The sequence below is a fragment of the Leuciscus leuciscus genome, assembly GCF_965113295.1.
Source record: "Leuciscus leuciscus genome assembly, chromosome: 11".
NCBI lineage: Eukaryota > Metazoa > Chordata > Actinopteri > Cypriniformes > Leuciscidae > Leuciscus > Leuciscus leuciscus.
The window spans coordinates 10,531,981-10,558,500 of NC_138735.1; the positions used below are offsets into that span (position 1 = coordinate 10,531,981).

The window sequence follows — 26,520 nt, forward strand, 5'->3', positions numbered from 1 at the left end:
GAGGGGAGGGTGTTGAAGGGTTTGCCCCCTGCAGGGGACTGTGATTGTAAGGTGGGTGTGGGCTGGTTTAGTTTAGAAGGTAAGATCAAATAAGGTGTTGAAAAGTTACCATACCTTAGATGGCTATGAGATTTTATTGCTTAAAAATGTGAGTCTGTTGCATGAGTTTGATATAAGTGCAATATCCAGTCATTGATAGTAGATTATGCATCTTGTTCATGATATAATGTTCATTTAGTGCTCATCCAGCAGTAGAAGTCCACTACAACCAACAATACAGCCACTTGAAAACCTCCAGTGAAAACATTAAACGGGGCTTTAATACAGGACACATTCTTGCTTTCAAAAAACGAAAATGTACCTATTTTTAACATGAGATGCTGTCTTAAAAACATAATGCTCATGGTAGGGGTGTGACGGTTAGTATATAACCGTGAGACCGACGGTTATAGTTGAACACCGTCATTAGAACTCTATAACCACCAAAACCGTGTTATTAAAATATTTTTAATTCCTACCCCCTGACCGACCGCCAATCTTTTGAGATAGAAATAAAAGCTATGACTATGATATAGTGCCATCATTATGAGATTTATTAAACAAATGAAAAACATTTGCAATAATAAACATTAGCAATAAACATTTGCAATAATAAACAACGTTACCGATAACTGATCGTGCAGTTTAATTACCCCTTGACTGGCCCCAAACATGTTTGATAAAAGAAACACAGTGTGTATATAGCCTATATGATGTTTATTACATTTTAGCTCAAAAACAATTTTAATAAAAGATAGGATCATAAGATGCGCAATATATCGGGAGACATGGTTTTTACCACTTAATGAAGTTTTGTTTTGTAAATCGTCAGACATGATTTTTACCACATCATTAAGTTTTGCTTTGTAGAAAGCCTTTCTTTAAATCGAATTTCGTTTTGTACAAATTGTATATTAATTTGAATAAATGTTTCATCAACCAATTGCATGTATTTAATAAATAAAAAGCAAATATAGCAGACAATATAATAACCGTGACATGGAGGCACCGGTGCGGCGCATTCACTTGCATTGCATTGTAAACTAGAGCGCATCTCATCGTAAATGAATGAAACTCAGCGTAGGCCTATGCCTCATACATTACCATTCAATATCTTTGCTGCATCCTTTCTAGAACAGACAAGGGCTTTCTTGCGGCTCGCATCAGCAGAGCATTGCATCGTCCATAGACCGCAAAGCAATCAGCAATCAACCCGGCGGGCGGGTGCGGCTTTGAAATTTGGTCCAAAAACATTGGTGCGGATGATGAGTTTTGTGATGCGGTTGCGGATTAAATAATACCCCATCCGCGTATCTCTATCGATAACAACATTGAACACTACACAAATATGAATTTAATTTTTTTAATTTAGGCGATCAAGTAGCTAATCAGTGTCTGCTCGTTTATTCAAACTAAGTTGTCCTATAACAGACGAACGTCGCAACCCCCCGACGACGGTGACGGTTATGTTACGAACAGTCACATTTGACTCACGTCATAACCGTCATCACCAATTCTGAAACCGGCACACCCATACGTGAGATTCTTAAAACCAATGAGACACAGCACACTAGCCAAAGGCTTCGATCTGATACATATGTGACCCTGGATCACAAAACCAGTCATAAGTAGCACGGGTATATTTGTGGCAATAGCCAACAATATGAGTATGGGTCAAACAGTATGGGTCAAAATTATCGATTTTTCTTTTATGTCAAAAATCATTAGGATATTAAGCAAATATCATGTTTCATGAAGATACTTTGTAAATTTCCTACCGTAAATATATAAAACATTTATTTTTGTGAGTGAATGCAGCACAATCACGAACATAAATGGACAAGTTTAAAGGCGATTTTCTCAATGTTTCATTTTTTTTTGCACCCTCAGAATCCAGATTTTCAAATAGTTGTATCTCGGCAAAATATTGTCCTATCCTAACAAACCATACATCAATGGAAAGCTTATTTGTTCAACTTTCAGATTATGTATAAATCTCAATTTCAAAAAAATTGACCCATGTGACTGGTTTTGTGGTCCAGGGTCACATATTATATGTGAACAGAAAATGATGCACATGGACCAAGTGGCTGTTATTTGTCAGGGATACATTGAAAGAGGGTTGTCATAATCTCTACTCATGCTTTTTAAACACAACATGAAATCAAACATAACCCAATTGACCATAAATGTCCCTGGTCACAATTCATCAGTGCCTGTTACTGTAAAATCATATGTTGACATAAGCAAGGCCGTGTGACCAGGAAAACAGTAATATCATAGTGTTTCATGATTCAGTCAAGTCCTGATAGACAAATCTAAGCCTTCATATAACCAACTCTGCATATCTTTACCAATGCATGTGCATGAAACACCAGAGTTGCACCCTTCCTATTGCAGCTGTATCTCATCAGAGTTGCTGTTCTACTGTGTGGCTGCACTCAGGCAGATTTAAAGAAGTGCCTTCCTTAACCCTAGTCTATTTTTTCCCACTCCATAATTCATTTCTGCACAAATTAGACTGTAAAGGCGATGGAGTGCGCCAAGCTTCCTTAGGCAATCTCTCTAAATGAAGTTGACGTCTCCTGTCTGAGTAGTGCTTCTTGGCTACAGTGAGGTAATTACCTGGGAGGAAGTGGGAATTGGGCCAGAGCTTCAGCCTCGATGCAAACGCAACGTGACACCTTCAGAAGCAGGGCAAGTTGGCGGAAGCCTGGCCTGAAATGTGATCTGTAAGTCAGTGCAGTGTTCAGGGAGTTGAGCTGAACCCCAGAGGGCCAGGTCTTGGGATGGATGGATGAGTTTCTATCACAAACACAGATGCAACTAGTTTGGTGCCTTCTCGAAAGTTTTCCACCGTGTCAAGCTAGGTTATAGGTGGATAATTATTTCATCTCAACAGCAAAAGCATTGTTTAACCAAATCAGTCTAGCAAAAGCACCATGTGCTGTTAGAGGATCATTTGTGTGCATTTCTCTGAAATGCAATTCAGTGCAATGAAAAAGGGAAAAAAAATCTTCTTGTAGAATGTTATAAAACTCAAGAGTAAAGGCCCGTTCACACCAAGCACGATAACTATAAAGATAACGATAAAGATAACTATATATGCGTCCACACCAACGACCGATAATGGTCTTTTTATTCTAAGCACGCGCGTGCCCGCGCTGTCAATGATGGGATAAAAACAACGCCTAGTCAACACCTTTATGTATACAACGCCTTTTTCACTGCAACTTCAGCAATGTTGTCAAAACTAGCGCTGGATAGCCTACCTGAGGTAATTTTGTTACACTATGCTAAACTGCATAATATCTCATCGTTAATACTTCTCACCATTTATTCCCAGGATACGACCGATTGCTTTCCATATATCCATCTTTTTTTAACGTATCCTTGAAAAGGGGGTTTGACTTGTCAAACAGTGGAGGATTTTTTTGTACCTCGACGATTAACTTCTCTGCAATGTCATCTGCCATTTTAAATGCGCGAGACCTTTAAATTAGAATGGATTCTGATTGGCTGTCAGTGTTTTATCGTTGGACAGCTGGAAAAAAAAATCTTTCTGAAAGTGATCCCAACGATATCGTTCCTCATATCTTTATTGTTATAGTTGTGGTGTGAACTCTGTTATTCTTTAATATGGAGAACGATTTTTAGAATTATATCTTTGTCGTTATCTTTATAGTTATCGTGCTTGGTGTGAACGGGCCTTAAGTGTTATTTTTAAATTCTAGAATCCTGTTAAAGAGGACCTATTATGTTTATTTATTTATTTGTTCTTGTTTTTTTTCTTTTCTTTACATTTTCAATATTCTTTCATGTGTAATGTTGCAGTTTGATCATGAAAAAAGTCTTCAAAGTTACAAAGCATAAAGTCCATTGTTTCTAAAACCCCTGAAACACCTCGGTTGTAGTCTTGAGTTTTCTTCCGGGAACGAACAAGTCACAATATTCCTTATTTAAATAATTCCCACTCAAGGCATACGCAAAATAAAAGTGCACCACTGGGTTTGAGACACAGACAAACAGAAGTTCTAATAAACGATATTATACTACTGTTTCACTACGTTGATGCTCTGGGCAGCCATGTTGGATTCTGAAGTCTGGGTTGTTGCGGTTCCCCTGAGTTTCCCCAGCTGCTCCAACTCGAGTGGGCGTTCCAGTTAAAAGTTCCTACTGGGAATGAAGTATTTTTCACTTCCAAGGACAAATGGAACACACCCTAAATACTCTCGAGTTATTCAATAAAAGTTAGGACCTCATCAATAAAAGTTTTTTTTTATAGTTTTGAACATCCGTTTTACAAAAACCTGAAGTTTGATCAGTAAGAAAAGAAAGATGGCATACCAAGTCAGAACATCCTGAAGGTCTGTGCTGAGTTTAATGGTCATATCTTGAAAGCAAAGATGCAAGAAGCAGCATCTCATAGTAGATAAGAATGTTGGCTTTGTCAAGCCATCATAACTAAATAGTTTACATGAATGCGTGGAAGGGAGATATTTTATTATAATATCTTTCTTTAGGAAATAGTGATCATACAAAACGGAAATCCGTGTTTGCAACATACCGGTAAATTTCAAAATAACTAATTTGTGGAAATGGATCGAACTTCCCAACTCAATTATCATTTTTTTCAAGGTTTAAATCAGAGATGCTATTATAATACAATGACCAGAGACAATTGGCCTACTGTCGCTGTCTTTAGGGAACTTAATGGCTTAATAAACCACATTAAATTCAACATGATATTCTCATCACCAACAAAACAATATTTGATATATCATCTAGCCCTGTTAGCAATGAGTATTTGCCCTTTTGTATTATATATTCACACTAAATTTTCACAAAGTGTGCCTTCAAAGAAATTAAATAATATCTTCTTTCCCTGTCTCTGTCTGCTAGGGTCGTGGATCTGGCTTTCCTGGAAGGCGGCGACCCAGGGGAACTAACCTGTCTGGGAGAGGTGGCAGGGGACGCTCCAGGCTAAAGATGGAGAGCAGCCCCGTGGTGACCCCTGGGGTATGAAGCCCCCACCTCTACAAGCATAAATAAAACAGCACTCAGATGTGCTTAATGTTCACATTAAAGCCTGAGAAATGCACTCACGCTCAGCAGAGCTTCAGCAGCAGTTCCCAACCCAAATGGCCTTTTCAAAATAGCAAATGCTGACATTTTCCCCAACACGAACGACTTGTGATGGGGAGACTGAGCCAGCATGTACTTGGCTGCCAATATGATAAAATAGGCAATTTTATTCTCAGCAGCCGTTCTGTAGTTTACACACATAATGAACATCTTGTCTTAACTTTGTCAACCAGTCTCATTATAATCCAGTGGCATACTAAATTGTCACGTAACTTTTTACCACGACAGGCCTTTAAATATAAACGATCCATTCCTGTGGCAGTGTTGCTAGATTGGGTTGACGATTTCTAGCCCAAAAGCTCTCTAAAATGCTAGTTTTTGACAGTTGCCAAAAACTAGAACTATCCATAGCTGATTTTAATGTGAAAGTAGACCATATGGTATTTGGTTATCTATTTAAAAAAAAGAGAGAGATTGACCACATTTGACCTTTTCAGTTGCATGATTACATTGAAAAAATGTCCAGAAACAACCATGATATCATTAGACAGTATAGTAATGTTTTAGAAACCGGTGGATGGGATCTGTTGTCTAAACTGGTGTCATGTGCCCTGTTACAGGTGAGCTTTATGGATTCTCCATATGTTGTAAAAGAAGAGGAGGAGAACTCCATGCACAACACTGTGGTCATGTTCTCCACCTCTGACTCCTTCACACTTAAACAAGTAAGTATTTGAGGAAGCTTGTTTCATGCAGGTTTCATGTTGTATTTATTAATCACGTACAGTGGCCCTGTATTTTCACACTTTGACTGAATGGCATTGCATTAGATAAAAACACAAAATACCAAAGTTATGTCATCAACATGCACAAAGGCAACATTTGAAATTTAGCTAGCATAGTAAAAACATCTCCGGTTTTATCTTAGACCTTTTTTAGGGCACATAATCCTGCTCTTAAAAAATAGCATGAGCACTTCGCGGCTGGGTCTCTGATCTCTTTTGTGTCTCCAGGACATGTGTGTGGTGTGTGGGAGCTTTGGTCAGGGTGCTGAGGGCAGACTGTTGGCCTGCTCCCAATGCGGCCAGTGCTACCACCCCTTCTGCGTCAATATTAAGGTAAGTACCCCGCCTCCATCAATCACAACTAACCCCGTTCACGAGCACCGTTCATGAGACGTAATGGTTTAAATTATGAGCTGCTTTTATCTGGAGTGAAGGTTAATGGTGCGTTAGATAAGTGTGACAGGTCAGTGTGTGAGAGGACCTGGATGAAAGCAGCCTGAGGGTAATGCGTAATATGTTAAGAGGATTATGAAGCACACTATAGACGTGTCTTATGTTGATAGACTAAAGCAGAGATCTTTATCATGTGAAGACAGCAGAAGAATACATCAGGGTGCTTTCAGTATCTCTCAGCGCTTTCAGATATGCCAAGTAGAGAAACCTCCTGATCTTCATTTAATAAAAGAGGCCCAGATGGATTCTGCTGATTTTTTTCACTTTCCCAGTGTGGATTCTGGACCTGATTAAGAACAATTAAAGTAATAAATCTCAAGAGGCTGTGCATTAAAGAGACTGTTGGTGGTGGAGAGTGGCTTATTAAGTGTTTAAAATGGCAGCACCAGCAATATGATGAAAACACTAGTGTTCTATAAATGTATTATTAATAATTACCACAGTAATATAGTGTAGTGTGTCCCAACATTTATTGTCTTAATATGTACCCCTGCAAACCCCATCAGTATGACTGAAGTGCTCCTTCAACAACACCAAACCAAACATGTTTTCTTATATCTCATATTATACTTAAGATGTTTGCTACCAGAAAAGTAATAAGATTAAATAATTAACTATTGTGATTTTTGACAGCCCTGATATTTTATTATCAATTGCAATTTCAGGGTTTTTCAAGCAATTTAAAATGCTAATCTTTACCCCCTGGTATTTGCTTAAGGACCACCTGAGGGAACACATACCCCTTGTTGTGAATCCCTAATGTAATTCATTAGCTTATCTGCAGGCTGATTAAGGTTGCCAAGCAACATACACTTCATCCTTTTGTTGCAGATCAGTACATTAATGTAGAATTCAGCTGTTCTGTGTGTGCAGGTGAACGTTTATCAGCTATTTTACCACAGCTTCAAATATGGCTTATCCCATCAAAATGTAGAACTTGGTATTATCCATTCCATAAATGTGCACTTTTTTAATTTTTTTATTCAGTATCTAATTGGCAGATATCATGGCCAGGTGTCTTCCATTCTGAGCGAGTCCAGCTTCTGTGAAAGAGCTGTCTACCTCTCATTCATTTATCCATTGGTCTGTGCAAGCAGCTGACTAATCACAGCTGCTGAAGATAATTGCTCTTATCCCAGATAACAGAACAAGGATATTTATTTAAAGATAATTGATGAAAATTCTGCTATTTACTCACCCTCACGCTGTTCCAAACCTTTTAAATTTGAAAAACGAGAAATGCTAGTTAATGCAATAGAAATGCAAGCTAATCTTTTACATACATGGAAAGTGGATGATGATTTATACTGTCAAATATAAAAAAGCACCGTATTATAAAAGTAGGCTGTACAAATTGTGTGCCATATTCCTTCTAAAGTCTTCTAAAACCATTCGATAGCTTTGTATGACGAACAAACTGGAATTGTAAATCATCAAACATCATTGGTCATCAGTCATGACTGATCTTTTTTAGTGTCGAAACAGGCGCGACACATATTGAGGTGCCATGATGGAATGTGGACAAGTTTGAATGAAATATGAGAGCTGCAGCAGAGAGGAAATTTTATTAAATAATGACTTAAAGGGCTGGTTTACCCAAAAATATGAATTCGGTCATAATTTACTCAGTCTCATGTCATTCCAAACCCATGATACTTTTGTTTCTATTTGAAACACAAAGATCTTTTTAATTAAACCTGAGAGATTTCTGTCCCTTTGTTGAATCTACATTACACCAAAATTGTCAAGCTTCAAAATTTCATAAAGACATCATAAAAGTAATCCATATGAATCCAGCTGTTTTATCCAAGTCTTCTGAAGAGACAGTTGCTTTATATGATGAACAGATTTAATTTAGGCTTTTATTCACATATAAACATTGATCAACACACACACCATTTCATTTTGTTCTTGCACGTCAAGCAAGTACAGTTGAGCTTCCTGTTCATTCCATAAAGCAACTGTGTCTCTCTTAGAAGACTTGGAATAAACAGCCTAAATCGTATGTACTTTGCATAGTACTTTTACAATGGTTTATGTACAAACTTTTTGAAGCTCAGAGTTTTTGGTTGCCTGGACTTTGGAGGGGCAGAAATCTAACAGGTTTCATTAAAATATCTTCATTTGTGTCTGTGCCGATAGCCTCGTGGGCAGCGTGCCGACATATAGCGCCGTTTCATTTCGGGCGACCCGAGTTCGAGTCCCGCCCCGCGGACCTGTCCCGATCCTGTCCCACTTTGCTTCCTGTCTGCTAACTGTCCTGTCATGATAAAGGCAAAAACGGCAAAAAATAAACATTTTTAAAATGTATATCTTCATTTGTTTCGAAGATGAATGGAAATCTTGTTGGTTTGGACCGGAATGAGGGTGATAGTAAGCGATGGCAATTGTGTGTGTGTGTGTGTGTGTGTGTGTGTGTGTGTGTGTGTGTGTGAACTAACTCTATAATGAGGGCTCATTATAGGGTTATGTGGACTTTTTTTTTTTTGGTGCTCTTTTTGAGTTTGGCAGCCCATGGTCATTCTGTATGGAAAAGATTAGCATGAACAACTCTGTGATTCATGGGGGAAAACAAAGTCATATGGTTTGGAATGACATGAAGCAGAGAAAATGACATAATTAAAAATGTTATTTAAACTATTCTGTTTACTGAAACATTGCATCTCAAAATAGCTGTCATGTCGAGCCTATATATGTAAATTTTCTTTTATTAATATGGATAAAATGATCCCTTTCCCCAGTGGAATACAAACCCATAGGTGCCGGTGAACAGCAGGCTGACTTGGACATGCTTGTTAGTACAGGACGATGTGGTTGGATTGAATTATCACCACCCACATAAATTGATCTGTAAATACCAGCAAATCCTTCTGACAAATACCTCTGACCCTAGAGACATCTAACAGCTGTGTTCTTTGTGTTTTTTATATCCATCCAGATAATTGCCTGCTAAATATATAACCCTCCATTGCCCTTTAGACTAGTGCTTGACCTGTGACCTCTGACCTCAGGTGTGCGTGTGTGCCCATTTTAGATCACAAAAGTGGTGTTGAGTAAAGGCTGGCGCTGTCTGGAGTGCACAGTGTGTGAGGCATGTGGGCAGGCCAGTGACCCCGGGCGCTTACTGCTCTGTGATGACTGTGACATTAGCTACCACACATACTGTCTGGACCCACCACTGCAGAATGTACCCAAAGGCAGCTGGAAGTGCAAGTGGTATGTACACTCTCTCACTCACTCACACACACACATACAGAGAGAAGTCTTCTCTAAAATTAGAAGCAGCTTTGGATCACAGCCCAGTTTTGTACTTTTTAGTAGTTCTGTCTTCATCTTTGTCTGTCAGTCTTTAGGCTATATATATATAGCCTACATTTTAACTACTGGCCTGACCGAGCCAGCCGAAAAAATCTTTAGCGCTGAGCTCTGAGATATATACATACACATACATACATATACATTGTTTTCATCCATGACAGATATTCAAAAAGCAAAATGAAATTAGCAAAAGCAAAAACAACTTTGGCTTGATAAAGGTAACATGAAAGAGAGGAAGATGTCTAATGAGATCATGCAGTATACCAATGACTAACAATATACTGTAAAAAAAGATTGTTTCTGCTGACACGGTCAGGCCAGTAGTTAAAATGTTTACTTGCCCTGCCACAAAATAAATAAATAAATAAGAATAGTGTTTTTTTTTTTTTTTTGTCCAATGTATTTTAATATATAAGCCACCAAAATTTTAGATACCAGTACAATTTCACAGCTTTTGATTATAATTTTGAAACCACACAAAAAACTACTAGCCGAACTAATATAAAGTTCAAACATTATTGAAGACAAATTACAAGCAATAGCACAAATAAATATAATAAAAAAAATAATAAAAAACAGTGTGTGTGATTTTGTGTGACACAATTGTGTGTGTGTCCGTTTTAGGGCAAGAATGCACAAAAGAGAACACAATTCAGTGTTTGTGCACTGTATGAGACACGAATCTCTCTGTGATATCCTTTCTATATAGTCTGTATTTTAAACAATCAATATAAACTTTTAGCTAATTAATCGGTCCAGGTTTCAGTGATAATTTGCGAATAATCGCTCCTAAGATTCAAATTTGTAATTATGAATACATTGACACATTGAATCCCCAAATTAATGTATATTAATGGAAGATGGGGAAAGGTCTCTCTGGAAAGATATGACTTGCAGAGCAGAGGGAGAGAGTTGCACAAATATTGTCAGAATTATCAAAATTACAGTCAAAGAAAGTGAAAAATAAAATACATTACTTGCATTAATTTGTAACAGAATTGCAGAAATATATATTTTCTTCTGTCTTGCATTTGTTGTAACTGAATGTGACGCACCAGTTTGAATATGAAGGATATGATTCACAGATGCTTTGACTCAATAACATAAAAAAATAAATTAATAATAATAATAATAATAATAATTTTAAATCTGTGCCTGGCAGGAAAGTCTTAAAATAGACACAGTTTCATAAACACATGACAATTTGCAAATGCAGATTCAGCAATCACGGTTGAAATGTCAAGTGTGTAAACTTGTTTTTCATTTGTGAAACTTATTTTGTGAATATAAATTTGGTTGTGAGTTTGCAATGTGGATTTTGAGCTACAGTAGAGGGGATCGTTTCCATGAATAACGAGCTGAATTTTGGACTGTTCCTCAAACAAAGCTATCATATGGCTTCAGAACCCTTGGTATGTATAGTGCATTAGTTGTGTGGACTAATTTGGCAGAAAAATGTGCTTAATGGTCTTGAAGTTATTTCATAATGTCAAAATGCAAAGTCCTAATGATCCTAAAATGGGCTTCAGTTTCTTTTCCAAAAGCTTAATTTTCTAAAATATAGTTTCTTCTTTCTTCCTTTTGATTTTGAGGTGAAATACCCATGCATTTTCTTTACAGGTGCCATGGATTCACGAGTCTGTGATATTCTCTCTCAATTTCTTCAATTTAAATTTCTCTCCTGCTCTCAACACTTTAGCTTTATCTCTTTGTTAGCCTCAAATCTCTTTGTGTCCCCCTCTATTGTTTTTTTTTGTTTTTTTTCTACCCATCTAACACTCTCTTGATCTTTAGCAGCTGTTTTCAAACAAGACCGAAGGGGATTTCATACATATTTGCTGTAATGTCACGTGTAATCCTCGTTCAAACAGACTGGGTTTGCATTACATTGTGCAGCATTCGGTCAGAGCTTTACTTGGGTTGAAGCCATTTAAATATTTATTTTTAGGGCAGCGTAGTCGATGCTAAGCCATGTGCAAACAAGAGGTGTGTCCATTCACAGAAAGGCTACAAAATGAGCGTGAAAGGATGGGTTTAGACGTTTATGATTAAAAGTGTGTTTATCTGGGATAACGCGTCTTTGCACACTAATCTATGTTATATATGTGTGTAAATACATTGTTCTCCATCAGGTGCGTGTTGTGTACTCAGTGTGGAGCCACGTCCCCCGGCCTGCGGTGTGACTGGCAGAACAACTACACGCAATGCGGCCCATGTGCGAGTCTCACTGTGTGTCCCGTGTGCGCGCGCAACTACAGAGAGGAAGAGCTCATCCTACAGTGCCGGCAATGTGACAGGTGGGTGGCACTCTATCATGCCAAATGTCATAACGGCAGAATAAAAGAGTATCATTGGAAATGGCTCAGGAGTAGATTAGTATATGAATAAATGCAGGTGTTGATGGAGAAATATATTCATTGCATTGAGCCTGTGATATTTACATCCTTTTGTGACTTCTCCTTAATGGCTGACTGGTTATTATGAATGTGGCCTAATCATGATGTATGGTCTTCAGGTGGGTTCATGCCTCATGTCAAGGGCTGAACTCTGATGAAGAGGTGGAGAATGCAGCGGATGAGGGCTTTGACTGCTCTCTATGTAGAATGCACACCATGCCAACATCTGGTAAGAGCTACAAACCTCTGGGGCCAGATATGTGAAACATTCTCAAGAATGTATATTCCTGTTTCTTCTTCTTCTTCTTCTTCTTCCACTATTAAGTGTATGACAGGCAGCCCATAGAAGCACTTGTGGGAAAATGATGAAATTTGGCACACAGGACATCCTCAACATTAACCAAAGCAATTTTGGAGTCTCTAACTCAATCCCTGTAGCGCCACCAACTGTCCAAATTTGCACTCATGTTTATGCTAATAACATTTGAACCGTATGGGCTAGAAATAAAAAATTCCACTGATTCCTTGATTGCACCCTTTGATTTCATTTTCCATCATGGAAACTTGTCCGCCATTTAAGTTTTTCTGACCCAGGCAGTTTGTCCAATTTTTACCAAAATTGGCTCACAACATCTTCAGACCGCCCTGGCAAAAAGTTATTAAAAGCGTTCTTGAATAATGTGCAAACAAATTTTATGAAGAGCAAATCAAAATGGATGCAAGGCTATATTTGAAAATGGCACTTTTTGCTTATAACTTCTAAACGGTTTGCCGTAAAACTGGTCTCTTTTTATTCAATGCAGCATACCGAGTCGGAAGGACACCCAATTTTTCCATTTCGGCCATTTTTGGGGGTCAGCCATTTGGAATTTTGCATTATTGTATTGTAATGGGTCATCGGCACCTTGCCCTAAAGGTCCTCAAAAATGTTCAGAAATTTTTCTAATGATTGTAATTATAATTTTTCAACCATTTTGCCTTAAATAATCTAAAAAGGTCTTTAATTACTCATTGTTGCAGTTCGTTGGATGCTCCCAGCCCTGCATGCTTGTTTTTGTGCTCGGCATACTGCCTTGCAACTGTTACTGCCATACAATCAGATAATGATTCTCAATGATCAGATAATCTTGATAATCTAATTATTGAGAAAATGTTTGAGAGCTTCTTAAGAAATTTTCAAGAATTAGGGTTGGACGATGTCCCCTAAATTGGCAGTTGACAATGTTTACAGTAAAACATCGCGATGGACGATGATATCGTCGGGGGGGGTGCTACGGAATCGCGCTGACCATCACGAAGAGAGAGAGAAAGTAGCTACTTCTACTGTGTTTACGCCACGGGAATACTCGGCTTGGCATTTTGAAATATTTATATGTTTATTATTTGGCCGTTTAGGCTCGCAACCGAAGACAAAGACTATGCTTGTCCGTGTTGCGCTCGGAGCGCTTGCACAGCATCCTGTCAGTACAATTCAGGTCTCTTTCGCGACTTATCGTGCTTTTAATATTTCTTTTCAATATAAAGCACATCCTGCTCTTTTCTTTCTCATTCATTCATGTTTTATTATTAATAACTTTAAACAGAATCGTCAACTGAAATCTGCGCGGATTATCAACAATATGACACATTTATAGGACATAAAGGGTCTCTGCGGCAAAAGTGAAAGTACCAGCGGCCAGCGGGTGAGATGTTTCGAAATGTCTCTTTGAACAGTAAAGCACCCGTTTCAATAAAAGGATATATTAAAGTTTATATAGCCTACTTTTACATTTTCGCTGCTGTTCTAAAATGATTTTCGCCATCACCTTAAACAAGCAGCAGCTGCTTGAATCCCAGTGCAGGAGCTGTAACTGTTAGGTTACCACAGAAACGTAAGCGGTTAGTTGATTGCTGTGGTGACTCGTGACACTCGCGAACAGCACTGAACACGCACGTCTTAATTTTTTTATCGTTCGTTGGTAAAGGGTGAGAGACCTTGCGAGCCACATGATTTTTGCCTAAGAGCCAGGTGTGGCTCGCGAGCCAGGTTCCCAACCACTGGTGTACACACGAACACGAACTGCCGTGAGACTGGGCTGGTCTCACAGGGTGGGGGCGTGGCATCACGATGGTGGCTCACCATCGTGATGTCGGTCAGCCATCACGATGGACGATGATATCGTCCATCGGCACAACCCTATCAAGAATTGCACTAAGGAATATTCTTACAAAGTTCTTGAAATTTATCTTAAGCATTTTCTTTTTCTAATAAGATTTCCATGAATCCTGCCCCTGGAGTTTTTACATTTCCGAATGTCACGTTTAATCGGCATGTGATTGTAAGATTTTGGATTGAGTTTGTAAATTGATTTCATGGCTTGTTTTGGTTGTTCAAACTACAAAGAACTAAACAGATTTGAGTTGGATATGCCTAAAAATCTGATTTTGCTGCATGTCTGAACAAAAATGCGCTAATCGTAACCTCAGGTGAAGACGCTTCAGGTATTCTCTCTTGTTTATGTCTGTATGATGTGCACGTTGATGCTTGATTCTTCATTAACAGATAGAAAGAGTGTTTTGGTCAATGAAACTTTTTTCTAGAAAAATGTGGTTCATTAAAAAAAAGCAGATGGCCTGAATTTTAAATCAAGCTGCAACCTGTTCGTTTGAATGAAGCAGCAGTTAATGTAATCTGCCTTTAATGGCTCCAGACTGTCCCGTTATCAATAAATAACTAAACAAATGACTGTGAATATGCAGTGTTAACCCTGGAATGAGTCAAGCTTCCATCTTCCTCTTATGTTGTTACAGGTGGCACAGTGGCAAAGCTCATGGACATCAGCGAGCCTCCTTTAGTGACACAGATTCTTACAAAAGTCAAGGAAAATGGTATTTATAAATACTATTTTGATCATTGCACTCTGCTTCAACATATTTGCTGTGTAAAAATTATGTTGCTGTCAAAGGGACATTCTCGGAGCACTTTTGCAATCAATATTGCTGTGTTCTGTTCTGTGCCAGAATTCCAGCGGACATATACTCAGGACGGCGTGTGTCTGACTGAGTCAGGCTTGTGCCAGCTCCAGAGTTTATGTGTCCCAGCTGCCCGCCGCAGACGACCCAAACCTAAGCTAAAGCTGAAGATCATCAATCAGAACAGTGTTGCTGTGCTGCAGACGCCCCCTGACCCTCAGTCTGAACTCTTCAGGGACGGAGACATGGATGACAGTAGAGGTAAAGAATGTGTTTGTGCTTAAAGGTGATCATTTTATTGATCATATTTGATCAATTACTACTTTACCACTAGATTTTGTTTTCAGGGACCAGTCCCGAATCCAACTAGTGCTATTTTAATATCATTAATATACCATTACAGTTTTTGATAATATTTTAAATTAGATTGAGTCTTTTCATTTTTCATTGTAGTTAAAGTTTTAGTAATTTTATTGTTTTGTCATTTTTATTAAAATGTCTATAGAGTTTTTTAAGGGCTAAGAAAAAAGGCTACCTTGGTTCCAAATGCTGTTACCAAAAAAGAATTGACCACCTACCTTATTTCCTTCCGGGGTTACTGTATGTCAAATAAGAAAGATATGCAAAATTTCCCTTGAGCACACTTTTTTTTCTTCTTTTTTTCTTTTTTCTTTTTTCTTTTTTTTTTCTTTTGTCTTTTATCAGCAGTTTCTCAGCATGAGAATGTCCAAATGTAAAAAAAAAAAAAAAAAAAAAGTAGAGTTTTCTATGAAACGAGACCTACCTTTTTGATTCTTCCTGCTAGTTTTGGAGTTATAAGTCTTTACTTTTGTTTGTCTCAAAAAACAACTCTAACAATGCCTTCAGAGCTCAAAGGGTTAAACTAAAAGAGAATGAGAAATGTTGTCTTGGCAACTAGCTGAAAGATTGATTGATTGACTGATTGATTTATTGATTGTATTGAGCTAATTTAAGATCTCATTTATTTTATTTCAAATAATGAAAATGTGTTTTTATAGCTTTAGTTTTCATAAAAAAAAAATAAAAAAAAAGGAATCATAATAAAATATCTGGCTTTGTTTATTGTGCCACTTGACTTTGACGGTGATTGTGAATTGGTGGTGACAGCCATCACACAGCTGAACATAACAGAGAAAGACAAGAATAATCTAGAAAATAGATTTAAAAAAGAAAAGATTTGTTGAAAAAAAAAAGAAAACGAGTGGAGTGATTGGAGAGAGCGAGAGAGAAATCGACAGGAAGGTGAGCCGTGTAATGAATTTGACTTGGAGAGAGAAGAGAGCCTTTGAAAACAGCAGTCAGCAATTGATACCTGCCTTTGCATTCCAGTGATCAGAGGCTGGACGGCTTTAACTGAATTAATGGCCAACCCCTCCATCAGAGCACCAGTATGAGAGAACAGGCGGGGGGTAATGATGAGGAATGGGGCCAGCACTTTAACCCCCTCACTGCCAGAGCATACTATATAAAATTGCAATTTGCAACTTTAAATAATAACTCCGTCTCCTTGGTTTATGTTAAGACTTCACCACATGATTCTGTTACCACATGATTTCCACCCCATGAAACAAATTATGGCGTAAAAATGTAACACCCAAGTTATGATGCAAATTATAAAGAATTATAAGATATAATTGCACAAATTGTTTCATTGTTTGTAGTGTTTCTATTTTTTGAAGATGCTGTCCATCCATTCTCTAAACCGCTTGTCCTATTTAGGGAATGCTGGAGATTTTTTTTTTTTGTAAAATAGTATTTTCTTTATTGCGAGAATGTAATTATCTTATAAAGAAGGTTTTTAATTGGTATTCAGAATGAACCTCATATAAAAGAAGAAATATTAGATCCCACTTTTCTCTCTTTGTTAAAAAGGAAAGGGAATTAAAATGTGACTTTTTCAAGCCCTATTTTGTACCCTATTTGTGGAATTCTGTCATTTTAGTGCACCAGTCTTTCCACATTCCTTTGTTTTTTGTAATCTTTATACAACTCAGATTGCATTGAACACAAATATGTGTTTTGTTTTTATTAGTGGTGGTTTTTAATATCAACTACTGAACCACACTGTCTATGCATGTATCTTTGTGTGGTTTAGAGAATATTCTGTCAGCATCTACAGTGCTCTGTGTTGTTTGGCCGCATTGCAGAGGGCGATCCGATGGACTGTGATGGGAAATCTGACTCCAGCCCTGAGCGTGAGCCCTGTGATGACCACCTGAAAGGGGCCGACGGCAACAAGAAGAGGAAAAGGAAGCCGTACAGACCGGGTGAGAGAGAGTGAGAGAGAGAGAAAGGTGCACTTATCGGAAAGGACAGCTCCACTGGACTGTGAAATAGTGCGGCTGCAAATTCTGGACCTTAAATAGCATCCCACAGTGCTTTGCTCTTTAAAGCTCCTAGCCGGGGAGAACTCTGGAAAGAATGTTCTCTCTGAGCTTTTTTTTTTCTGACTAAAGAAGTAATCTCTTTAATGTAGTGTCCTTTTTAAGCACTGCCTTCCATTTCGTTTTTTTTTTTTTTTTTTTTTTTTTTTTTTTACGCATGCTGTATAGACGTGTATCTGCACGGTTTTATCCTCACGTCACCCCAGTTGCATCTGAGTTCAGTGTTTATTTTTTGAAATACTCAATTACTATTTAGTGGTGTAGTTTAAGGCAAGTTTATTTATATAGCAGATGTCTTCAACCCTGCTCCTGGAGACCCACTGCCCTGCAAAGTTTTTATTCAACCTGGTTCAGCTTGTGATTTTCAAGCAATCCTGAAGAGCTTGTTTAGCTGCTTCAGGTGTGTTTGGTGAGGGTTGAAGCTGAACTCTGCAGGACAGTGGGTCCCCAGGAGCAGGGTTGGAGACCTCTGTTATATAGCATTTTACACAATACATTTCTTTAAAGCAAGCAGCTTTACAGTATTAAACATGAAAAAAGTGTCAGTGTCGCTTTCAATTACAACTTAAATTTCTACCGTAAAGCATCTATTCAGTGTGTTCATGTTTTTACTCGCATTTGACCATGACGGACTCAACAGAATAAATTTAGATTTCTATGTCAAAGAAGGAGGATCCCCAGAGCACACCTACCTATAATTGCATCATTTCTAATGACCAATGGAAGTTCGAAGATGTTTACCAGCCAGAGAGCACTTTTCCAGAAAGTTAGCTTTGGCAAGCGGTTTCAAACACCAAACAAGCTTCATTTTGGCCTGATTTTGTTTGAAATGACACCACACCAGTTCACCTTCGATTTCGCTTGAAGTATATCGGGGCCTTTAGTGTTGAACAAATCTAGTTTTTGTTTTTCAAAGTTCCCCTACCCCCGCATGTGCCATACTTTTTTCTTTTCTTTTTTTTATATTGAAGTGAATACATGAAGACTTCAGAAATGTGTATTAGTGAAGCCTTGTTTAAGTGCTCTTTGATTTGTTAGTATTACATTTTATTACATTTAGTTTTCATACCTGTATCCTACAATAGAAATGTTTCCACTATTTTACACTACATAAACCAATCCAAGAGTCTGTCCTGACTCTGTGTCCATGCAGTGGACTGTGCTGAGGTGGGGGTTGTTGGGTCACAGCCAATATGGCACAACCAGAAATAGACTTACCTGAAATGGTTCCTCTAGGAGCGTAGCCAAGATGAATCACCCTCTTCTGGTCTAAAGTTCATACGTCTTCCTGAATTATGGAGATGAATGTCAAGACGTCACTGTCCAGGGTCCCATGTTATTAATTCCTGATTGCGTCCATCACCCAGTTTAGGGGTACTGCAGCTTCTCTTTTTTTTACCTACTGTTTTAAGTTAAATTAGATTTTTGTTCCCCTTCTTCCCTCTTTAGGTATCGGTGGGTTTATGGTGCGTCAGAGGAGCAAAGCAGGACAGGGAAAAGGCAAGCGGTCTCTCAGTCAGAAAGACTCTACAAGCTCGCTTACAGAGAACCTCACAGGAAAGGAACAAGGTATGGTATAGACATCTCTGTTTTTGATGCTTATTTATTTTGGTCGGTACTCTTAGATGTTGCATCAAGTTTATCTTCTCACCAGGTTGGAATGAACCAGATACTCCTGTGGGTGGGACTCCCATTGTTAGTGAGCCTCTGGAGAAAGTCAAGAAGAGATACAGGAAGAAGAAAACCAAACTCGAAGAGGTCTTCCCCTCGTACCTACAGGTCAAACCCACAAATATTTATATAAAATGTTTCTTAAACCGTAGTGCACCGATCACTTGTCGTTAGTGAAGAAATCCAACGGGTCAACTAGCTGAATTTAAAAAAAAAAAAAAAAATTATAATAATTATAATTGACAGAAAGCACCAACATAGAATAAATCAACTAATGAATCAACAATTGATTAAATAATTGTGTTAATTGTCAAAGTGTTTCTGTAGTCTCAGTTAAAAAACAATAAACATATTTAATCCAACTTCTTAGCTAGCGAGCCGTTGGCCCAGTTAGCTAAAAGTAGCAGTCTGGTTCATGTGAAAAAGTTTTAGAAAAAAATAAATTTTGCTTGTTTTTTCAATCTGGACTCTAAATTATTTTCTTTGGTAATTGAGAACAGACCACAGATGGTGTCAATAGAGCTTAACTTGTGTTGAATCTGGAATATTATTTAAACCACAAGCCACTCCAGGGGAATAAAGTGTACTACATAAGTCACTTTAGATACAAGTATCTTGTAACTAATTACTAGTTCTCTCAGTAAAGATAAGCAGCCCTGTATCCATGTCAAAGCTGAATGTGGTTGATCTGAAGAATGAATGTTGTGGGCAGGGATTTTGTGAGCATGTGTAGGGTTGACACACTGCTCTTAAAGACCATCATGCTCAGCATGGAGATGCAGTGATGCATTAACTGTAACAGCTGTCACTTTAGGCGTTCCTGTTTGTCAAACCTTAAATCAGACTTAAAGGTCGTCACCAGAGGGATGTCTTGAATCAATGATTTAAATTGAAGCACATTAGGCCTTTAATGTTTTAACACAGCAGGGAGTCATCACATTGATAATTTGGTACTGTTAGATATTCTGAAATGCTACAAACTTGTTTTACCATGTAGCACTGTGGCAGCCTTTTGACACTTCCAACCAAAAATTACAGTAAGTGCTGCAAAGAAAAAATTGCGACTTTCACCTGGTGGACGACAAAATAAGCAGAAAAAAATGCCATATCCAGACAACACAATATTGAAGAGTCTTGGAGTTACCACTCAGATCACCCTAGAAATCAACTAGTAATTACCCAGAAAACCCTAGAAAACTAGAAGACACCCATACTGAAAGAAATTGAAACAATTTTCACTCAGAAATTGCTTGTAAAATTCACAGATAATTACAAAGAAATGGCAAGTAAAACATTGAATTAAACATGACATTTTGAAGAAGAAAAACAAAAATTGTAAACCTAATCCAATAATCTGTTTTATTTACAAATTAGATTATTATTGTTTTTAAAGTAGTTTTTTTGTTGCACAGAATGTGGAAATCTAGTTATTATTTAGTGTACTTGTGCATGGTGTATTACCAGAGGCTGCTTTATTAACTTGTGAACATGTATGTTACAGGAGGCATTTTTTGGGAAAGAACTTCTGGTTAAAAGCAAGAAGACCAAGTCGACTCTCGAAACAGGGCTTGTGGAGGAAGAAGCCAATCATGCAGACAGCAAATCACAAAGCAGAAGCTTCCTGGACCCATTATCTGACCCACTTCTCAGTACCACTTCCACTCCAGTCTCGTCTAAAGCGGGGCAACTGCGTATGTTCAGCTCTGTCTTCATATTTAAAAATACCAATAGAGCTGAAGTAGAGCTAAACAGAGTGCTTCCCAAACACCTTAGAAGTTCTTATATCTACTGTGAATTGCCTTTGTGTTGAGTTTTTTTGAGTTTTTTTGTTGCTTTGACACATTTTACTGCTCTAGACTGCAGTGAATTCTGTAGGGAAGTAATGCACATTAGCACCGTACCTCCCGCTTTCTCCTCTACACACACTGAATGCATCACTCAACCCAGCAGCACTGCAGAATCCTACAGTGGATTGCATTACAGTCTGGGTTCATATTTTTGCCACAGGGCCTACAGAAGATGCACTGTACAAATGAACTTTTTTTAACCCCCTTGTGCTCATTTTGTGTCCTCTTCAGCCCTTATTTGCATACTCTTATAGGCTGAAGAGCTTGTTCAAATGCCTCATTCTTCACCATTTCTCCTTATCCTCAGTTCTGTCAACCCTCATTTACACCCAAGTCAGCAGACCTCTGCTCACAGCCAAACTAAAATGTTTTTAAAACCCAATTTGCCAGCACTTTTCTGAATTCCCCGTCGTAGCTCTCTGGGAGGATAGAAAGCTGGCAGTAACAGTTCAGTGTTTAGAAGGCTTGTGCGTATTCGTTTGGAGAGCAATCGCAAAGCTATTTGAAGGCTTTCAGGGCCGCTTGCTTGTCCTTAGAGATTTTCATCTCCCATAGAGCAAAGCCCCTTTCTCTGCTCTGCAGATTCTCGTATTTAACCCTTTCATGGAGTTTTAATCTTGAAGCAAGTGTTTGATTTTGGAATCTTATTATGCATGTTTATGTTAAGTTAATGTTTTAATTATACATTTAATGCTACTGAAATCTTGATTGTAGCAAAATTATAAAGAATATTTCAGTTAACATTAGGGGTGGGCGGTATGACCAAAATATTGTACCACTGCAAGGATATAACAAAAATATTAAAGATGAGGAACAGGCGGATGCGAATGTCATTGAAAAACCCTTTTTATTTTGTTGGACATGTCACCCTCAATGTTTAAGGTCGATACAGAAACATGAGCAATTTTGTTTAGATGTAATAGTGTGGCCCGGTTCCAAAATTTAGTGAGCTGCCTCGTGTTTTACAGCTACCTCTAAGTCAGCTTCTTTTCTGAAATGCAACCTCATATGGTTGAATGCTCTACTACACAAATAGCACTGGAACACATAAAGGAGGCTTTGAGGAGGCAATCAACTCAAAATTGATTTCAATAGAGTTTTTACTTGGCATGTTGCTAAGCTATCAACGCATTTGTCTGATAAGTTATAAATTGCACAGCGCACACAAATACTGGGTAAACTGTTTTATATTTATAATATTTTATATTAAATGGAAATAATTATATTTATAGCCATTATTTCTTCCACATCATTTGCCATCTTGGATTGATTTTTTTTTTTTTTTTTTACTGAGCCGCTTTGTCCTTACCGCAAATGCAATTCTGCCTTAAAAGTTGACGAAATTAGTTGTCCTTTTGCATTTAAAATTTGGCATTAAACGGAGTTTGCTTGTCTTGCATATTGTGATGTAGATCTGAATGAAATGGATTCTCGAATGAGACATTTTTTTTTAGGGCAGAACCTGATTTTGTCCATGGGGAATTGATTGAATCGTTGTTATTTGCTAATAACTGCGATCTCATGTGAGAGGCAGGTTGCTGGAATGGAGAGGTTGTTGTCCTGTTCTCGCGTCGGTGCACACTTCATCCGAGAAGTGCGCACCGAAGTGTGCAGATGTTGCGAGGAAAAGTTAATGTTTTTAATTATAGATAATGAGGGCACAAGTTTTTATTATTATTATGTGCACAGAAAATTCATTTATAATAAACTGAAGTATTCCGAAAAAAGAAAAGGAAAAAAAATCCGATTTTATGGTGACTTTAAAACATTTCGTAGGCAGCTTATTAGGTTTTGGATCAGAGCTTCTCATGACATGGTTTATAGTTTTGTTCATTGTGTTTTTATAATCCAAACCATGTCCAACTGACAGAAGTCACACCCCTATTATAAAGTCGTCCATCCGCCACAGTATATAGGTCTTACCGCCCAGCCTTTGGTAACATTTAATCAAGGAACACTTGGTGATTAGTATGGATACTCGTGCTCAGAAACACTTGTCTTCTTGATCTCTAGCCAATGTGGAGGATCCCTTAGCTGAGCTGGTTCTACATTCAGATGATGATCTCCTGGGAATGCTGTCCGATGACCTGGTCAAGCCAGGCCCTGAATCAGGTAGACTGAGTCCTGAGATCTGGCCGATGAATAGTCTCTCTTCTCTCTTCACTCTGCAGATGCTCTAACAATCCCAGAAATCACCTGTAATCGTGTGCCTTCACAATTGCATCTCCTCTTTTCTTTCACATTTTCACACTTGCATTTCACATTTTACCTGGTTTGCTCTGTTTGTCTTTATTTGTTGTCGTCTAAGCATACTCCTTTTTTATTTTACTTTTTTTTTTCTCTGCATTTCTGTTTTATAATTATTTGGTTTTATCTGGTTTGGGTTCTTGTAGGTCTTGATTTATGCCCTTTCCAGGTGGACCGTTCCCCCTCTCCATTCGGTAAGAGCCCTGTTGGCACAGCCTTTCTGGCTGTAGAAGTAGAGCAGCCCTCCTCTCCTGGCCTCTCAGCCCCTAAACTGGCCCTCAGATTATTTGTTGTGCCAGTTTCTGCATGATCCCTTTCCTGACAAACACACACACACACACACACATGCATTTTATTTGAGCTTTCTGCTTCTATGTTTTTACTAACCACAAACAAACAAACCACATGTTTTCTTGCACATGACCCTGTTGTGACACTGAGGTGAGAACTAAACTGTCCTTAGATGGACGTTGGGTTTGGCTGCTACTGTACCTTAGTTGGCAACTGTGATTGTTTGCAATCTGTGACATTTTACTGAAATGTGCTAAAAAAAATGCTGTGTTTAGTCCTATTTCTTTTCTCCGGGGTCTAATTTAGTTGATCATTTTATTTCTTCACAATTGCCAGCTTTTTAGTTGGCAAGGACACATTCCCTTCTCTCTGTGGAATGGCCTTGCTGTGGTGAAATTAGTGGTTTGCGAGTGATGTAACTTCTTCAGTGTGAAAGCCAGCTCTAAAGGGTTTGAGAGTTTTCGCTGCTTCTAGTTTTCCTTAACATATAATGTATAAACCTATAATTAGAGGTTGTATTAACTAAAGAAAAAACTAATTAATTTACAAAATGTTAACATTGACAGCTAATTGTTTGTGTTGAGCAAAGAAATTGAGAGTAGAATAAAAAGAAACTGAACACAGCGCTTGATAGGACTACCCTTAACACTGAAGGTTTTGTGGTCTCTTGTTTAAAATACAAAATGTTACAATATTTTACAGATGGATAAACAGAACATGACAGAAAATTTACAACCCAATTTGTCAAAGTGACACACAATTATTATTCGTAGCGTAACCTCTGTGTGCAATATATATGTAAATATATAAGGCTTTGCTTACCTGCTTGGTAATAAATACCAAGGTGCTTTGTTTAGAGGAATGTTTGCGTGTGCAACACAACTTAAGCTATATAAACTCCATGCTGAATTTCAACTTATCCTTCAACTTCAAAAATTAATTTTATATGGCAATACTGGCAATCAGACATTGCATCAGAATAAACGTTAAAACCTGGACTATTTCATAATTATATTTGTGAGACTTAAACATTATACACTGAAAACATTTTTCTGAGGCAAGTGGTTACACAAAATGTGTTTATCTTCATTTTATACATTTTTAGTTGAACTTACTCAATGTATTTTAGTTATTTCATTTCAAATATGTTAAGCAGATTCCAATATATTCAAATCTGTGAAATCTTTCTCTTTGTTTCCCCTTTTTTTATTATTATTTAGTGTGATTAAAGATTGGTCTATTTAAAGGAATTAAATGATTAAAAGAGATTTAATGGAATAAAGAAAAATAAATAAGAACACTCTTAGACCGCTGAGGCAGACCAACCTAAACATGTAATATTTAAAACTTTTTGTCATCCTAACAACAAACAGAGCAGTGTGTAATGGAGTAAAGCAGAACAGCATTCATAATATCAAATATTGGGGGGAGTGACTTGTCCCCCTCAATGTCTATGGTGGTTACGGCCCTAATGCAACCCCTATAAATGCAGTAGCTTTATAATAATTCCAGTAGGTGATGTGACGCAACTATCTTCAAACTACTGTTTACATTGAGCAAAATCCACATATTGTATGGTACCTAATAACCAAGTTCATTTGCCGAGCACAGTTGTCCCATTGCTAACAGCAAGAAAGAATTCAGATAAGTGATTAAACAAAAATACAAGCTGTACATCTCAGCCTTTAAACCCTGTAACGTTGCCCCTATAGACTTAAATTGTAAGTGCATTAATGTAGTGTAAACATAACTGATGCCACATATTCTGTTGATAGAGCCTAAATTGTTTTGAACCAGGAACAAGAACTTTAAGTGAAACCTACTTAATTGTCATTGGTCTAAATACAGCGACACTGCCAAGCTTTCCAAAGCACAACGGCTGACTCTTTGATGTTGATGACAACATTTATTATGATTAATAATTGCAATTGCTTGCTTTTGAGTAAGCTCTATTCGAATGGGAAATATGCAACGATGAAAATGTCAATTTTTAAGGGACACTTTCACACAGTTGGGCTGGCAACACTAATTAGGTTACTGTTTCTTGGAAAACTGAGTTAGTTGAGAGGATGAAAGAGAGAGAGAAAAGCTTTTCCTCATTTTATCATGACATGAAATGTCAGTCCTCAGTCTCTTCTTTTTGTTTTTTTTACTTTCTTATCTTAGCAAAGACTCTAAGAAAATAGAAAATAGGTTGCGTATCAACTCTGATTTAGGCGCTTACAGAATGACAGCTCTGTTTTTTGGCAGATATTGAGTTATTGTTGTGATAAGTTGTAGTGCTAAGAAACTAAGTTTGAGAATAGCTGTTTAACTTTCTTCCCAGCTGGTTTGGACATTGGCACCCTACCGAATGATCAGTCAACTTCCCCTCATCCTGGCTCTTCTCGAGGGTCTAGGACACTACAGGAGGAACCTCTGGATGTAATCCTAAGTCCTGAGCTGGACAAGATGGTTTCTGATGGTAAGAGTCATGCATTTTTTCTTAAAACAGTTATTCTCTTTTTTGTGCTGCTTTTCAATACACCAGAGATGAATTACATGTTATCCTTGCTTTTATAGCATGTTACATTTACATAACTTTTTTTTTTTTATCACAGATTGATTTTCCCATAAAATTGATATTGGTATCTGGCAATTCCTTCCTCCAATTGTTCCTTCCTTAGCCAGCAAGTGTTTTTCCTAGCAGCTTTTCTCCCTTGTCAATTGTGATTATTGTTTGCAAACTGATATGTAATAACTGAAAAGGGGATTTTGGCAAATGAAAAATGGTATTTGATTACATCTTTATGGCTTTAACTCTGTTTATGCTGTGATTTATTGAGTCATCTTTATATTTCACTAGAGGTTGGGTTTTGTATTATTGGCCTACTTATAAATATATTTCCTTGTTTACAGGGGCCATTCTGAGCAAGTTCTACAAAATTCCAGGTTTGTTGCTTCCTGAAATATTTTCACAACATTCTGCAAAAGAGCAGGTGTTTTAAATGTTATTTACTCATTTTCTGAAAATTTCTCCTGTTTAGAAAGG

The 26,520-nt window shown here is 37.7% G+C and overlaps 1 protein-coding gene and 1 long non-coding RNA gene across 5 annotated transcripts in view; both read left to right on the plus strand.

The window, feature by feature from the left end:
- The window catches only part of kmt2ca (lysine (K)-specific methyltransferase 2Ca), a 150,455-nt gene that overhangs the window by 94,148 nt on the left and 29,787 nt on the right, over positions 1-26,520 (plus strand). For 2 of the 4 annotated variants that reach the window (XM_082184953.1, XM_082184954.1), the window contains exons 16-31: positions 4,942-5,058; positions 5,745-5,849; positions 6,138-6,242; positions 9,397-9,578; positions 11,813-11,977; positions 12,196-12,305; positions 14,867-14,944; positions 15,077-15,289; positions 17,197-17,316; positions 18,883-19,002; positions 19,088-19,212; positions 20,606-20,795; positions 22,965-23,063; positions 23,345-23,392; positions 25,816-25,953; positions 26,388-26,420. In XM_082184953.1, coding sequence (XP_082041079.1) covers positions 4,942-5,058; positions 5,745-5,849; positions 6,138-6,242; positions 9,397-9,578; positions 11,813-11,977; positions 12,196-12,305; positions 14,867-14,944; positions 15,077-15,289; positions 17,197-17,316; positions 18,883-19,002; positions 19,088-19,212; positions 20,606-20,795; positions 22,965-23,063; positions 23,345-23,392; positions 25,816-25,953; positions 26,388-26,420 — 1,948 coding nt within the window. The remainder of the gene's footprint in view (positions 1-4,941; positions 5,059-5,744; positions 5,850-6,137; positions 6,243-9,396; positions 9,579-11,812; positions 11,978-12,195; positions 12,306-14,866; positions 14,945-15,076; positions 15,290-17,196; positions 17,317-18,882; positions 19,003-19,087; positions 19,213-20,605; positions 20,796-22,964; positions 23,064-23,344; positions 23,393-25,815; positions 25,954-26,387; positions 26,421-26,520) is intronic. The other 2 variants (XM_082184955.1, XM_082184956.1) reach the window with 2 other exon arrangements.
- LOC309509976 lies at positions 4-4,017 on the plus strand. Its single transcript, XR_014210133.1, has 2 exons — positions 4-1,033; positions 1,245-4,017. It is a non-coding gene; the product is annotated as an uncharacterized lncRNA (long non-coding RNA).